Source organism: Myotis myotis, unplaced genomic scaffold (assembly GCF_014108235.1).
Source record: "Myotis myotis isolate mMyoMyo1 unplaced genomic scaffold, mMyoMyo1.p scaffold_m19_p_2, whole genome shotgun sequence".
Classification (NCBI taxonomy): Eukaryota; Metazoa; Chordata; class Mammalia; order Chiroptera; family Vespertilionidae; genus Myotis; species Myotis myotis.
Genome location: NW_023416324.1, coordinates 84,987,719 through 85,005,233, shown reverse-complemented (window position 1 = coordinate 85,005,233; position 17,515 = coordinate 84,987,719). Strand labels below are relative to the sequence as shown.

Below are 17,515 nucleotides of genomic sequence, written 5' to 3'. Positions count from 1 at the left end.
AACTCAAAGAATTCTGTCCAGCACAACGACTTTCAATCAGTCACTGGGGCTAACGATCTGGAAGTTATTGGCTCTCTGTAGCCTCAGTAGAACAGACAACTCCTTGGTCCACCCTTCATAGTGTTGTTCCCTCTGCCCTTCCTTTGCCACACTCAATGTCTAGGTCTTGTGTCTTTTTGCCCAGATGAATAGAATGTGAAATATTATACATTGAGAATGTTGACCTTTAACAAAAAGATAATAATATATCTAGCCAGCAAAAATAGGTTTATTTAAGAACAACAAAAATTTGCAATTCAGGATGCATGGTCTAATGGTGAACCTCTCAAAAGTCCAAAGAAACAAAGAAGATGAATTTTTTTTTCCTATGGACTGGGGGGGCGGGGGGGAGTATTATAAACAAAGAGTTCATTGTAGGAAATAAAGTTTAAAGTATAGTGACTTTCCATTGGCCGAGTTATGGCAATCTCCCATTGGCTAAGCTCTTACTGGATGAGGAGGAATCTTTTCTTCTTCCTGGTGAGTATCACTTCTTTTAGAGGATGTCTTAACGATAAATGAGAAAATAATGGCTTTTTCCTGTTGGGGTCAGTATTATGTATTGAGTGTCATGTGCATGAGAGTCCTCTTCTCCATTTTAAATGTGGTTTCTGTTTATTAATTTTCATATGAACATAACAAGGAAATATGAGAAAAATGTATATTTTTATTTTAAAAGGCAAGAGAATAAGCATGCCTAACATTTGCTATAGCAAATTGACCCTGTGGCTCTCACTTGGCCCATATGCTTTATGGCCAGATGTGAAAGAGAATAATAGGAAGTATCCTGAGGCCATAGTAAGAGTTCCACTTTCGTTGTATCACAATGCATTGCTGTTTCCTTGTTATGAGTTGATTCCAATGGGCTTAATTTTGTAAAAGCAAGACCTTAACATAGTAAGTCATTACTACACTGGCCAGGCAGCCCTTTTGTACCACACAGGAGTTTTCTGTTTTCTTCTTGGCAAAGCATGTACAGACAAGTTACATTTTTTTCCTCCTCTTAAAAGATGGTGTTGCAGGTTGGGTTTCTGAGAAGGAAATTCTGAGACACAGCCTGCAAGATGATTATGAAGGCATGCCCTTGTTTCAACATGAGTAAAAGGAAGGAGAAGAAGGAAGCAGGGCCGAGAAGAAGAAAAAGACAAGCTGCATTGCAGGCCAAAGGCAACCTTGGCTGACCCCATGGGAGCTCTGGGGCTAGTTTGACCTTCCAAGTTGTGCTTAGGCTGAGCTGGCCAGATCTTTCTTTTCATGCATGGGCCAATCCCTGGTGTAGGCCGCCACAGGACAGGGTGTGGAGGAGGCAATCCCTGAAGTACCACCAGAATTCCCTACAGGGAGAGCCACTCTCTGACATTGAGGGGGGCACATAAGGATGGTCCATCCAAGAAGAGAACTATACAAGGTTTGCTGGCCTTTTCTGCAACAAAATGATAGCGTGGCTCTTTAAAGCATACTACATAGCAGGCAGTTCTGGGGGGAAAAACACATTTGATCTGTTTCCTCAAGATAAAGAGGATGGCTTAACAATAAATGAGAAAGTAATTGCTTTTGAAAGAAATGCAGCCTATTGAGAGAATATTTTGAAAACATTCCCATTATTTTATGACTTAATTGTCAAAAACCACACACTTGCGTGCCTATCTGCTCACATACTTGGAACTAGATTTTTTTTCACTTGTTTAAAAATGTTCCAACAAATAGTTCCCATGGATTTATTTTAGAGAGAAAAGGGAAGGGAAAGGGAAAGAGAGAAAGAGAGAAATGTGAGAGAGAGAACATTTGTTGTTCCATTTATGCGTTCATTGGTTACTTCCTGTATGTGCCCTGACCTGGGAGCCAACCCGAAGCCTTGGTGTATCACGATGATGCTCTAACCAAGTGAGCGTCACAGCCAGGGCTCCCGTGGATTTCTAACCTATTTATAAAAACAGTAAAAATGCATCATCTTCCAATTAGTGTTTGAGAACAATTAACACAGGAGAGATGGAAATTTACTAGCTAAATATCAACAAAAATCTTTTTATAGTAAGTGGATTGGGATTGAAACAACTTGTATCACAATGTAGGAAGGTGGTCAGGAATGCCCTGCTTTAATTTGCATCCCTGGATATTTTGAGTAATTTTTTTACAATTCTGACAAACATTAAAATTAAGCATTAAGATAAACCAAACTTAAATCATTGAGCTGCTGAATTTCAAAGTATTAATCAGCTTCAAGAGATTTTTTAAGTAATAGAGCCTATTTTGTGATTGTTATGGGTTGACTTGTATCCCATGAATATATCAGTGGAAATCCTGACCTCCAATTCTCCAAGATGAGTGACTTGGAAATAGGATTGTTGCAGACATTCAGGTATTGCCCCCTTTTCAAAATTTTGCCTTACCCCACAAAAGACCTACATTAGTGCCTCTTTTCACTATTTGGAAGAAATCCAAAGCGTTTTTTGCTTTTACATATAAAGGGGAAAAACGAAAATAGCATCCAATGCGTGTTTTGCAGAGGCAGCTCGGGGCAGCCCACACCCTGAGCAGCGAGGGTGGCCCTTTCAAGCTCCTTCCCCACAAGCCAAAATCAGCATTTCAGCAAATTCGCCAGGGCTGTGGACTGTGTCTGTGCCCCCTGCGCTTTATCTCAATGTACTCTGTGCATCTATCTGTTAGCAAGATGTGTCCTAAAGGTAACAGAGCTCACAAGGTGCTTAGTGTAAAATGGGCGTAATTAAGGGTATTTGGTATAATTTGGTCCGTTATCTTTGGGGTCTGGGAACAATAAAAATTTTTTCCTTATAAAGTAATGATAATTGCTTCTTCGTTTCTTTGTTTATGAAAGATGTCATAGGAACATTCTAATTTCAGATAGTGGGCGAAACCTGGAATTAGTTAAATTAACGACTGTTGATCTTTTAAAAAGAGAAGACAGTGGCACAGAGGGAAAATAGTCATGTGAAGAAGAGGCAAAGATTGGTGTATGCTGCCAGAGGTCAGGGCATGTTGGGGTTGGGGGAGGCAGTGTCCAGAAACTAAAAGAGCCCAGGGCGGATCCTCCCCTAGAGGCTTTAGCGATGTCATGGCCCTGCCATCACTCTGATCTTGTACTTCCAGCCTCCAGGACTGTGAGAGAATACATTTCTGTCATTTTAAGTTACCCAGCGTGTGGCACTTGTTACCCTGGCAAACTAAACATGAGTATGAATATTGTTATCTATCATTAAAATAAAAACTTACTTTATTTCATTTCTAGCTCTTTTTTTTGTAAGCAAAAAACCATGTATTAATGTGTGTGCTCAAAAAAATATTTTAACAAGAATGGCAAGCAACAAAAAACTGTTTGCATTTGTGCTGAAAATTTTGAAAGGTCATTTGTAGCAACAATTTGAGGTGTAGGTTGTTGAGCTTTTTCATTTGTTTCAGCCAAGCCTTGGAGCTGTAGTAATCCAGGATTCCCTTAATCCAATTTCAGGATTTGAACTTTTAGGGGTCAGCTAGATCAGGCAAAGCTGACCAGGCTGCAGGTTTATTTTTGGTTCCCCCTTTCTCCTGTGGTGCAGCCCTCTGGTGTCTCAGTCCTATGTGCCTGGTAGTCTCCAGGCACCCGAGCCCGGGCCAGCTTCACCAAAATCCCCAGTATGCTGGAAAGCACTGCTCAGCCTTCTCTTCAGGACCTTCCAGTGCTCCCCTGGGTAAACGAGCCCCCAAATGCCAGCTCACTAACATCGCTGGATTTCCATTTCTGCCTATTCCCCAGTCTTGGCCCAGTTATCACTCATTATTAGTTTTTTGACACTTAGAAAGATTTATTATCCTATCTAATAATAGACAAACATGGTAATTGACCGTACCTTCCCTACGCCTCCCACGGCTAATCAGTGTGATATGCAAATTAACCACCAACAAAGATGGCGGCTAATTTGCATACTGCAGGCGGGGCTGGAAGCGCACGACACTGCCCGTGGGAACTGGGACTGGACCACTGACCCTGCGAGGTGGGGTTGGCAGCGCATGACCCTGCCCGCGGGCCCTGGGCCCCAGACCCGTGACCTGGTGAGGCAGGGCTGGCAGCGCGCAATGCTGCCCGGGGGATCAGGGCCTTGGATCTGTGACCTGGCGAGGGAGCAAAGCTGCGGAGAAGGGAGAGAGCCCAGGTGGCAGAGAAGGGAGGGAGCCAAGGGCTAAGTGGCAAAGGGAGGGAGCGAGGCAGCGGAGAAGGGAGCGAAGCCCGCCTCGGTGGGCTTCATTCCCTTCTCTGCTTTGCTGCGGTCTCAGGAAGCCCTATTCTTGCAGGAATCTTCCTGTAAGGGGCCTCTAGTGTATATGCATGTGTGTATATATATATATATATATATATATATATATTTGATTAATATATATATTTATATATATATTATTGATTTCAGAGAGGAAGGGAGAGAGAAAGATAGAAATATCAAGGATGAGAGAGAATCATTAATTGGCTGCCTCCAGCATGCCGCACACTTGGGATTGAGCCCAAAACCCAGGCATGTGCCCTGATTGGGAATCGAACCTTGACCTCCTGGTTCAAAATGTTACAGAAAAACTGGAGAAGAACCAAGCAATGCTTAGAGAGATGGAGTTACATTTATTACGCGTGGGCCCAGAGGAAAATGTCTCTCAAATTCTGGGTGCAATCACACAGGAAGTTTCCTGTATTTATACTATCTTGCCCTCTTTGTCTCCCAAATATGGTTTTTTTCCTGTTCCCTTTGCAAGTTCTTAAAGGACCCTATGTGCTGGCGCTTTGAGACCTTGACCAAAGGCGTGGCCTGACGCCAGCACTGATGACTTCGTCTGGGGAAGGTTTAATGGCCTCTCTGAAATGGGAGTAGTCTTATTTTCCTTATTATTTAAGACAGCAAGCATCTAGAGAAGCCAAAATAGCAGGGTTAAAATTTCAAACAGCAGTTTTTATATAAGATGGATGCTTCTTCAATAGGTTGACACCCAACAACTGAGCTACTCCGGCCAAGCTAGAAAGATTTTTTAAATTCAGATTTTTAAGTTGTATTGAGACAGAGGCTTGGCCCCACTTATGTAGTCTACCTTTACCAAAAGGACAATAAAAAAAGGTCCGGAGACCACTCTTCTGGACTATGCCAATGATGTCTTTCCTCACCTCCAATCTCACCTCTACTCTGCTGAGACATCTATGTTTTTAAAATATTTTCATCAAGTCATTTCCTTGCTAAAAAAGAAAAAAAAAGAAAAAAAAGAAATAAAAAAGTCTTAGTGACTCTCACTGTGTGGTGGCTTTTACTGTGTCAACTTATCCTGTGTGGTTCTGGATCAGTGTTGGCCATTAGAGACATTTTGGATGCTATTTGGGAGATAGAAATGAAGCAACTGCTAATTATTTTTTCAATGTTTTAATGGCTGGTGGAAGGTGCCAGGCACAGTGTCTCTGATCTGCAGCTAGCCCACCTCATGCGAGCAGCTCCATGGTGAAGGGTTCCAGCATCGTCACCCAAAGCATCGAGGTTGGAGGTGAGACGAGGCAGATGTGGGTTCCAGTTAGTAGGTAACAGTTGTCCCCTTAGTCCTAGTTCACTCTTGCTCTTGTCCACATCCAACTTTCCTTCCCTAATTCCACTATAGCCACTATACGCTCGGCACTAGACCTTCAGGCAATTGCCTGTATGGACTGCCCTGCCTTCTTTCTTATAATAATTGCCTTTACTTCTTATAATTACTGCTTTTAATTCACACAATTTCCTTTGATTCTTAAAATAATTCCCCTATTACCTTATGTGCGCATGGTGGTTCTGCTTCTCTGATCAAACCCTAACAGCCTGTATTCCAAATTAACTAAAAATGAATTGAATAACACCAATCCTGCTACCCAGTTCCTCCATTGTATATTAGAATATATTAGGTTATTGAGATTTGTAGCTAACATTTATTGAAGACCTCCTAGGTGCAGGGCGCTTGTTAAGTAAGCTTTCTATTGCATCTTATTAAATTCTCAAAACAATCCTCTGAAGAAGATACTAGTATTATACCTTTTTTACAAATGTTTACAAATGTCACACAGGCTTAGTAATTCAATCAAGTCAGAAGTCACAGCCACAGCCTAATTATAAAACAGGAGTTCTCAACCACCTGTACTCCAAATTCATTAGAACTGAAAGAAATTGTGTCTTTTCCATGGACTCTTAAGGACCCTCACCCTTCCTCCACATACATACACAAAATGCATGTTCATTACTTTAGGACTTTTCCCTTAATCTTCCCCTTTTCTCAAGAACTTTCCTAATGTCATAGCCAGTCTTGTGGTAAAACAGAAACAAAATTTCAAGCCAGACTGACCAGGGGTTGAATGTCAAATCTATCCATTACCTACTACCAAATTTTTTAGATTCCCTAAGCCTCGATCTCATCTATAAAATTTCTATGATATATGTGTAAAATAAGATTTAATATTGTCATTTATGTACAGTAAATAAATAAAAAATTCCTGAATCCCCTTGCTGGAGTATGGATTTTCAACTTTTAAAAACTATAACCCACAGTAAGAATATATTTTGCTTTGCAACTGAATTTACACATACACATACACACACAAATAACTGAAACAAGTTTCATGAGTACTGCTTGCCTTTACTACTTGTAGTACACAGTGATCTATTATTCTATTCTATTCTATTCTATTCTATTCTATTCTATTCTATTCTATTCTATTCTATTCTATTCTATTCTATTCTATTCCATTCTATTCCATTCCATTCCATTCCATTCCATTCCATTCCATTCCATTCCATTAGTGGCTGGTCATGACTCACTTAATTGATTTCGTGAACCACAGATGGGTCAATATTGAAAAAATGCTGAGCCGTTTGGATTCTTTTATGTAAGGAGGCATATTTTGTTTATTTTTGTATTAGTTTTGGCACAGAGTAGGCATTTGGTAAATATTTGCTGTAGAACTGGGTTTCCTTGAGGACAGGAGTCTTGTCTTAGTTACCTTGTATGTATCCCATATTTAGTATAATTCTTTCCACAATACTTAGAGAACAAATGACTAAAATTCAGGCCTATTTCCAGGCTTTAGAGACCAAATATTTGGATCAATCAATATGTGACAAGCACCTACTATGTGGCAATACCTAAATGCCAAATTCCTGGCTCCTTCTGTTAATTATCTTAAAAGCAGTGTGGGATCGCTGAGGGGGAATAATGAATACATGCTGCCCAACTGAGAAATTTAAAAAATGAGTAAGACATATGGAGGGCATAATATCACCTTTATTAATAATGAAGACTAAGTCAGAGAACGCATAATAATGTGAGAGCCAGTCAGGCCTGTTAATTAACCCCTAATTTGAGGCATTGCTGAAGTGGGGTGGCCCTCCCTCATGCCCAAGCAGAATGTGGGAGGAAATGAGCTCAGCAAACCCAGTTTGTTTTTTCTAAATGTACTAATTAGATAAGTCACTCCTCCCCTGACCAGTGACAGAGGGAGTAAAAGCATAGAGAGACCAGACATATTATTACCAATTGAGCTTCCTCTTTTATGGAAGGAAATAGCAAAGTAGATGTTCCCTTTAAAAAATCATATTTTGGATACGACATATATAGGTGAAATGCTAAATAATATATATGTATATATAAATTACTACATAATATAAAACAACCCAAGGAATATCAAAGGTGATACCTAATTAATTTTTAAATATAGTTGGTACTAGTGTTTCTCAAGTCTGACTGTTTATCAAAACCTGGAGGACACTATCAACAATAAAAAATATATTTAAAGTGTGTCGGGGTGTGTGTGTGTGTGAGTGTGTGCGTGTATTTGTGTATCAGTGGTCCCTCAGGTCCTGGATGTTGCGAACAGTATGAGGCAAGCGCAGGGGGATGGGGACCAGTTAAAAAAAAAATATATATGTATATGTTATACTAGTGTGTATATATATATCCTATATAATAAAAGGCTAATATGCAAATCGACCAAACAGTGGAACGACCTGTTGCTATGATGTGCACTGACCACCAGGGGGCAGATGCTCAGTGCAGGAGCTGCCCCCTGGTGGTCAGTGCACTCCCACAGCGGGAGCGCTGCTCAGCCAGAAGCTGGACTCAGGGCTGGCAAGAGCAGCGGTGCTGGTGGAAGCCTCTCACGCCTCCACGGCAGCGCTAAGGATGTCCAAAGGCTCCCAGACTGCAAGAGGGCGCAGGCTGGGCTGAGGGACCTCCCCGTCCCAAGTGCACAAATTTTGTGCACTGGGCCTCTAGTCTAAAATAACACCCCTATCTTTATCACCTTGTCTTGCTTGTTTTCAATATAGGAATTAACAGTTCCTGAGATTTCCTTATTTACACTTACTGTCTGTATCTTCCAACTATAATAATGATCTTGAGCATAAACACCTTTGCTTGTCTTACTGACTGCTGTACCCCTAGCACTTACAACAGTGCTTGGCATATGTGAAGAATAGAGAGAAAAGCCTTTAAAATAAATTCTTCCAGTTCTGTTTTTTCAACTCTTCAACTAGGTTTTAATAAAATGTGTTTTATTTATGCAATAGAATTGAACCATCTATTAAAAAGGCATCAATTGATTAAAAAATACATCTTAGTTGCACTGGGCTCATTCTCCCCTCATAGAAAATTGTGTTAAATCTTCTGCAGAGTCATTATCCCTTAATATTTTCATATACCAGTATAGTATGGATTTGTTCATAATACTGTTGTATAGGGAATACACAATTATTTTCAAATGTATCCTGACATGGTGAGGATATATTTAATAAATCTAGGGATTGCTGCATAGATTCTGTTTTTTGTTTTTGAGAGAGAGGAGAGGGTAAAGGAATTTGTAGAATGGAAAGGTATTGCAAGGGAGCAAGAGAGTCATAGGAAAACATGAAGGCTTTATCTGGTTCTTTCTAAAAGTGGACTATACATTTATTCTCTCCTCTTTTGGGGGCACCTCCTTAATGAGTGAATGTAATCTGGCGGAATTGAAGACTTTTAATTGCAGGTGCAGAGAGAAAACTTGAGCTTATGAAAGTGTCCTGTTTCACAGTGGTTTGTTCAAGCCAGTGCGGCAAAATCTTCAGTTGTGGGTCATCTGTCGCTTGGTCTCAAGGGAGCAGCATGGATTAAACTGACAACTGAGGTGAATTAAGGGCAAAGCAGATGTCCTTAAGTCCCCCGCGGAGCATTTCTAAAATACATTATCTTTGAAAACATACAACATCTGTTACAGGGAGAAAAGGAAGATTCCGTGCCTCAGGCCGGTGTCTTCGGCAGGGATGTGAGGACTTGCTCAAAAGTCCCAAGAATACAGCCAGCGCCCCCAGCTATAAAGCTAGGTTCATAGGCAACCAGTTTTCAGGCAGCTGCCACCCCTTTCTTTCCTCTTCGTGCTTCGTCAATCATGATTTTAAACAAAACGGCTTTGTATGTGGAGTACTGGTTGAACTAACTCCGGCGCTTTGGCACAGACAACTGCGCGGGTATTGGGAATACAAAACCCGCAGTCTGAAGACAGAGGTTGTGGCTTGAGAAAAACCAAAGGCAGAGAGGGGGAGAGAGGGAGGGAGAAGAAACGCTGCTGAGTCGGTGGTGCATTCTGGGAGTTGTAGTCCATGTGGGACAGCTTTCTTAAGCCTCCACGGGGCTCTGGACTCCATCTCCCAGCCGCCCCTGCGCCACGGAGGAGGCCAGGGGTGGGGACTACGGGGGTTGAGCTGCCGCAGGGGGAGGGGGCCTGGGGCTGAGAAGCAGCTGTTAGCGGCTGCCAGGAGACGTTATCGGCCGTTCGTTAGGGCCGAGGAAACCCTCGGGAGGGCGGCGACGAGGGCCGTGTGATCGCCGCGCGTCCCTGTGCCTGTCCTCTCCTTCCACGGGCGCGTGGGGTCCGCCATGGAAGCGCATCCGGTCGCCGCCGGGGTCTCCCGGCACCGCGTCCCAGGCTCCCGGGAGCGATGAGGGGGTAGACTAGAGGCATTCCGCGACCCGCCTCTGCCCGCGCTCCGCCCGCCGGGGCGTGAAGAAGGGTCGGCCGGGTTGGCCCGCCGGCCGCGGTGTCTGCCCCGCGCCGCCCCGCCCCGCCCCCTGGGGGCGCCCGCCTCCCATGCCGCCCCGGCGCCGCGCTGCGCCCGGAGCCCGCCGCTGAAGCCCCGGACCCGCCCGCCGGCCGCGCGCGCCCACCGCCCCGCCGCTCCGAGCCGGACGCCCCTCCACCCGCAAGATGTGGCACAACGTCGGGCTGACCCTGCTGGTGTTCGTGGCCACGCTGCTGATCGTCCTGCTGCTGATGGTGTGCGGTGAGTGGGGCATCCGCCGTGGGGCAGTTGCACGCTGCGGTGCACGCGCCAGCGCTCCTCGTGTTGCTGACTGGCTTGTTCTGTCTGGTTTAAAAAAAAAAAAAAATAAGGCGTGAATGGACAAGTGTCTGAAAATCATCTGTTGTCCAGTTACCTCTCAGGGGTGAGCTCAGCGGAGATGTGCCCCTGACCTGTGACCGCCGCTGGCATCCCGGAGAGGGAGGGAGAACGGGATCCAGGGCTGGGCATCTTCACTCGGGGCTAAACCAGATATTGCTTCACCGGCAGCGTCTGCTCTTGATTGCCATTCTTACCACACTCTGCCCAGATTTTAACCTTGGCCTGTATTCGAAGGTGAAGTGACTGGCTACTCCTTTTTCTTTCTTTACCGATTCTGACCCTAAAGGTAAATTCAAATCAGGAATAGGATCAGAGTTGGCTTTGACGCCCATGGGAAATTGTTTGTTTACTTGGAGTTTCAGGCTTCAACTAAATTCCAAACAGAAACGTTGAGACGAGGCAGAACTTGAAAACGCTGGCTGCGTTAAACTTCCAGGGTTGGGTAACCCGCTCTTAGTTCTGTGATAATGGTGCTGTTTTGTTTGCTGTGAGTTTTTTCCTTCTTGGAAGGACAGGACATAAACTTTCTTCTCAAGGTGCTATTAGCTGAGTTTTAGATCTTTTGGAGTTTTCTTTTTATACACAGTAACTGATAGCCACAAATCTCTTAGCAGAGTGGCTCAACAACTGTGAAAATTTGGGAAGTATTTCAGTGTCATTGAGTTTATTTTTTCATAATTGCATTGACGTATGGCTTCAGATTAATGCAATAACTGGTCAGAATTCAAAATAAATACTATAGGATGTATTCATTACATGAAAAATGTACTAACTGAGTTGGGTTTGGAGAGGATATGTGTGTAAAGTGTGTTTGTATGTTCCTCCACCACCCGCGTGGTTCAGGGTTCAGGATCTGGAAGAGGGGCCGCACACAAATGGAAGAGACTAGACAAACAGATAATTTGGAAATTGGGGGGCCAGGCGAGAGCACATCCCAAGAGGATGGACTCTGCTTGTGCTCAGGCCTTGCCTTTTATTGAGTTTGGGATCCACCTATAGCCCTTAAGCAGGCAAGTTCCAGTAACAGGCAGACTATCTTATCAGTAAGGATTTACATGACTATCTGGTGGGAAGTTGCTTCAGCTACCATTGTCTTGACTGAACAGTGGGTGCATAGCCCTCACCTCTGCCAGGGCTTCAAGGGTCACCAGCCTTCCGGGCTCCCTGTCCACACCTCTCTGCTAGAGAAGACAGTAGGCGGCTTCCCACAGATATGGGTGTTTGTGCATATGCATATATATGTGTTTGTATTTACAAACTTGTATGTATATATTTTAAATTTTTAATTATTTTCTCGCTTTACTATGGCACCAGAGTACAGCCTTTCTTTTCTGATGATAAAACAATTGAAAAGACTTTCTCAATTTCCTGCTTTTGAAGTCAAGATTTTGGGCTAATTGTAGGTATTTAGGATACTTGAAGTAAGGAAAATCAGACCTTTGTTATTTGTTTGGCTATGAAGAAGGAAGAAAGCATATACTTTCTTTTCTAATTTGAAGATGCAGGCTACCTGGAGATGGCAGTGAAACACGTAGACTGCGTGATATGTGGCAACACCTTTGATAGAATATTTGCCAAACTTGCCTTTGGGACATTAAAATTCCTAATTGCTACAAATATCAGTCTTTCTCTTGAGACGGACTAGTAAGCCCAGGACAAGTGAAATAGGGAAACTGAGACAAATAGTTAAAAAATCTTGATGCCAAGCAGTTTGTAGACATCTAGCAAATCATGTCTTCCCTAAACCAAGGACACTTAGGAGTAAATGGTTTACACTTCTCCCCAAACAGAGGGTAAATAGCTTAAAACACCCTACTCAGGGAGACAGATAGTGGAAATCCAATTAGTGCTATTTGCCAACCACACCCAAGGACAGATGCAGTTGAGACCCTCCCCTAGACACCTAGCATTTTCTTTTTTTAAATTTAAATTCTTTTTTATTTTATTTAAAAAATTATTTATTGTTTAAAATATTACATGTCTCCTTTTCCCTCCATTGACCTCTCCCTGGCTATTCCCACCCTCCAGCACATGCCCTCACCCCCCTGCTCTCTGTGTCCATGGGTTATGCTTTATGCATGCATACAAGTCCGTTGGTTGATCTCTTACACCTCCTCCCCCTCTCACCCCCACCTCCCCTCTGAGGTTCAAAGGTCTGTTCGATGCTTCTATGTCTCTGGATCTATTTATTTGTGTTCATCAGTTTATATTGTTCATTATATTCTACAAATGAGTGAGATCATGTGATATATATCTTTCTCCAACTGGCTTATTTTCACTTAGCATAATGCTCTCCAAGTCCAACCATGCTGTTGCAAATGATAAGAGGTCCTTTTTTACAGCAGCGTAGTATTCTATTGTGTAGATGTACCATGGTCTTTTAATCCACTTATCTGCAGATGGGCACTTAGGCTGTTTCCAAATCTTAGCTATTGTAAATTGTGCTGCTATGAACATAAGGGTGCAAATATTCTTTCTGATTGGTGTTTCTGATTTCTTGGGATGTACGGTATTCCTAGAAGTGGGATTATTGGGTCAAATGCGAGTCCCATTTTTAATTTTTTGAGGAAACTTTATACTGTTTTCCACAGTGGCTGCACCAGTCTGCATTTCCAACAGCAGTGCACAAGGGTTCCTTTTTCTCCACAATCTTGCCAGCACTTGTCATTTGTTGATTTGTTGATGATAGTCATTCTGACAGATGTGAGATGGTATCGCATTGTTGTTTTGATTTGCATCTCTCGGATGATTAGTGACTTTGAGCACGTTTTCATATATCCCTTGGCCTTCTGTATGTCCTCTTTCAAAAAGTGTCTGTTTAGGTCAGGGGTGGGCAAACTTTTTGACTTGAGGGCCACAATGGGTTCTTAAACTGGACCGGAGGGCTGGAACAAAAGCATGGATGGAGTGTTTGTGTGAACTAATATAAATTCAAAGTAAACATCATTACATAAAAGGGTACGGTCTTTTTTTTCAATAGTTTTATTCATTTCAAACCGGGCCGTAGTTTGCCCACGGCTGGTTTAGGTCCTTTGCCCATTTTTTGATTGGGTTGTTTATCTTTTGTTAAGTTGTATGAGTTCCCTATGAATTTTGGAGATTAAACTCTTATCAGATATAACATTGGCAAATATGTTTTCCCATGCAGTGGGCTCTCTTGTTTTGTTGATGGTTTCTTTTACTGTGCAGTTTTTTATTTTGATATAGTCCCATTTGTTTATTTCTTCCTTAGTTTCCATTGTCCTTGGAGCTGTAGTGGTAAAGATATTGCTATGACATATGTCTGATATTTTGCTGCCTATTGGTTCTTCTAAGACTTTAATGGTTTCCCGTCTTATGTTTAAGTCCTTTATCCATTTTGAGTTTATTTTTGTGTATGGTGTAAGTTGGTGGTCTAGTTTCATTTTTTTGCATGTATCTGTCCATTTTTCCCAACACCATTTATTGAAGAGACTGTCTTGACTCCATTGTATGCTCTTGCCTCCTTTGTCAAATATTAATTGAGCATAATGGCTTGGGTCGATTTCTGGGTTCTCTGTTCTGTTCCTTTGGTCTGCGTGTCTGTTCTTGTGCCAGTGCCAGGCAGTTTTGAGAAGAGTGGCTTTGTAATATAGCTTGATATCTGGTATTGTGATCCCTCCAACCTTGTTCTTCTTTCTCAGGATTAGTGCAGCTATATTTTTTTATTCCACATGAATTTTTGGAGAGTTTATTCTAGGTCTGTGAAATATGCCAATGGTATTTTAATGGGGATTGCATTGAATCTGTAGATTGCTTTGGGTAATTTGGACATTTTAATGATGTTGATTCTACCAATCCATGAACACAGTATACTGGTATTCTTCAACTTGTTTATATCTTCCTCTATCTCTTTTTTCAGTGTCCTGTAGTTTTTAGAGTACAGGTATTTTACCTCCTTAGTTAAGTTTATTCCTAGGTATCTTAATTTTTTTGTTGCAATGGTATATGGGGTTATTTTTTTAGTTTCTCTTTCTGAGAGTTCATTATTTTTATATATATAAAAAGCCAGCAACTGGAGCACTGTAATGACCAGAACGACCAGTCACTATGACGCCCATTGTGGCCAGCCAGCCTGCTGATCGTGGGTGGGGCTGGTGGCCAACCTCCTGCAGCCCCTCCCTCCAGCCGGCCCTGCCCACGATTATCCCTCCTACTCCCTCCCCAGATTAGGGGCGTGGCCGGCCAGCTCACAGCCCCTCCCCACAGTCGGCTCCGCCCCTAATCAGCCCCACACCCCATTCAGGGGTGGGGCCTGCTGGCCAATCACCAGCGGCCTCTCCCCCCACACTCCCCCCCTCCCCCCGCTGAGCCCTGATTGGGCCCTGATTGGGGCGGGCTGGCTGGCCAACCGCCTGCCATCTCCTCCTCCCTACAAGCCTGGTCCGGATCCACCCCGATCAGGGCCAGGCTGGCCGGACCCCATCCATGCACGAATTTGTGCACTGGGCCTCTATATAAAAATACTGTAGATTTCTGGGTGTTAATTTTGTATCCTCCTATGTTGCCAAATTCATTTATTTAATTTAGTAGTTTTTTGATGGCGTCTTTAGGGGTTTTTTTATGTACAATATCATGTCATCTGTGAATAATGACAGTTTTACTTCTTCTTTTCCAATTTGGATACCTTTTGTTTCTTCTTCTTATCTGATTGCTATGGCTAGCACTTCCAGTACTATGTTGAACAGGAGTGGTGAAAATGGGCATCCCTGTTTTGTTCCTGTTCTTAGGGGAAATGGTTTTAGTATTTTCCTGTTGAGTATGATGTTGGCTATAGGTTTGTCATATAAGGCTTTTATTGTGTTGAGGAATGATCCCTTTTTATCTTATCCATTCAGCCATCCTTTGTCTTTTGATTGGAGTATTTAAGCCATTTACATTTAAGGTTATTATTGATAGGTACTTGTTTGTTGCCATTTTTATACTTCACGCCTGTGTTCCTTCTTCCCTTTCTATTTCTTCTTGTTTACAACAGTCCTTTTAGCATTTCTTGCATTGCTGGGTTGGTGGTATTAAACTTTCTTAGCCGTTTTTTGTCTGCAAAGCTCCTGATTTCATCTTCAATTTTGATTCATAGCCTTGCTGGATAGAGTATTCTTGGATTCAGTCCCTTGTTTTGTATCACTTTGTATACTTCATTCCATTCCCTTCTGGCTTCATGTGTTTCTGTTGAGAAATTATTTGATAGTCTAATGGGAGATCCCTTGTAGGTAACTTTCTGTCTCTCTCTTTCAGCCTTTAGGATTCTTTCTTAGTCATTAACGTTTGCCATTGTAATATTGTGTCTTAGTCTGGGTCCTTTTGGGTTCATCTTGTTTGGGGCTCTCTGTGCTTGTGTGACTTTTCTTCCCCAAGTAAGGTAAATTTTCTGTCATTATTTCTTCAAATAGGTTTTCTATTCCTTGCTCCTCTTTTTTACCTTTTGGTGCACCTATTGTGTGGATGTTGCTTCGATTCATGTTGTCCCAAATCTCTCTAAAACTTTCCTCCTTTTCAGATTGTTTTTCTGCCCTGTCTTCTAACTCACTGATTTGGTCCTCTGCTTCTTCTAGTCTACTTTTGAAACATTCCATTGTGTTTTTTATTGCCACTATATCATTCTTCATTTCCTCTTGATTCTTACATATGTGATTGATTTTCTCATCTAGCCAGTTAAGGAACTTTATGACCCTTACTTGAATACTTTCTCTGACATATTTCTTGCTTCCATTTCATTTAGTTCCCTTTCTGGTGATTTCTCCTTTTCTTTCCTTGGGGGTTGTTTCTTTGTCTCCCCATTTTTGCTGTCTCTTTCTGGCCCTGGGCACCCTGTTTGAGGTTTGAGAGGTTGAAGACCCTATCTGGCCAATGGTCCGGATATCGTTAGCCCAAAGGCTTTATTGTCTCTGCTCTGAGTTGTATCCCCTTCTCCCATGGATCTGGTCCCTCAGTTGTCTTCTTCAGATGCTTGGGGTGGTGGGAGCATTTGCACAGTTCCTCTCATGTGCGACTTTCTGTGAGGACCCAGAGGCCTCTGGCATGTAATTCGCTGTGTGGTCCCAGCACTTGTGGCAGGGTGGTGCCCTAAGTCCCTCTGGCAGTACGCTTTCATCACAGTCCTGTTGCCCCTGGCTGGGCACACTGTATTGCTCCAGACTGCCCTAGCAGCACTTTCCTGTGGCCCAGAGTGGGGCATGTTCTTGGTTGCTCCGGGTAGCCCCAGCAGCAAGTCCTTGGGCTCAGGGTGGATCGTGCATGGGTTGCTCTGGGTCACACAGTCCTTGCTTTCCTGTGGGTGGAGTGAAGCGTGAGCTGGGTTGTTCCAGGTTGCTCCTCCCCAGTATGGAGTGGGCGCAGGTTGCTCTGGGTCACAGTCCGCGGTCTCCTGTGGCCCAAAACACCCAACCTTTTTAAAACCCCCTCAAAACGAGGTTCAGTGTGTTCTCTCCCTCTCACGAGAATCCCTAGCCTTTTGCCTTCCCTCCCCTTCCTCTTGCTACACAGGCATGCACCTCCTAAACTCTAAGGGAACCCATGACACTTGCAACCAGGGCAGCAATGGGCAGTGGCAGTTCATCCTGGGCAAACCCCCTGACTCTGTCCCAAGATTCCCCTTTAACCTGACTTCTTGAGTGAGCCAAAGTAGTCTCATTTCCTCAGCCCTTCCTTGTTTCATTGTCCCCAGTTTTAGTAAACATTCTCTAAAACTCACCTGGACTTGTGTTGTGAAATTTTTCCTGCACAAAGTCCAGAAGCCACACACTACCAGCTGGCCCTAGGCAGACCCACTCAGGGCCAGGTCCTCTTTCTAGTAACACTCTCAGCTCTCAGTAGCTATTTGACTTTGGAGAAGTAATCCAAGACTTTCTGTTGGAAGAACTAATGATGGTGGTGTAGGTGGCAGAAATGACACTGTATGTTAGACCCATGGGGTCAGAGTGGACCTGGGTTCAGCAGTCTCAGTACTTGAGTTCTGGGTAGGAAATAATTCAGAGCCAAGACTCAAACTGTAATAGAACATTTATTTATAAAACACAGAGGTTGTTATAGAGGTAAAGGAAGAACCC

At 43.1% G+C, this 17,515-nt stretch overlaps 1 protein-coding gene across 1 annotated transcript in view; it reads left to right on the top strand.

Annotated features, from left to right (window-relative positions):
- The first annotated feature begins 9,743 nt into the window (after positions 1-9,743).
- SMIM13 (small integral membrane protein 13) overlaps positions 9,744-17,515 on the top strand; it is a 34,842-nt gene continuing 27,070 nt past the window's right edge. The window contains exon 1 of the mRNA XM_036350032.1: positions 9,744-10,331. Within this exon, the coding sequence (XP_036205925.1) occupies positions 10,256-10,331 (76 nt within the window). The 5' untranslated portion in view covers positions 9,744-10,255. The remainder of the gene's footprint in view (positions 10,332-17,515) is intronic.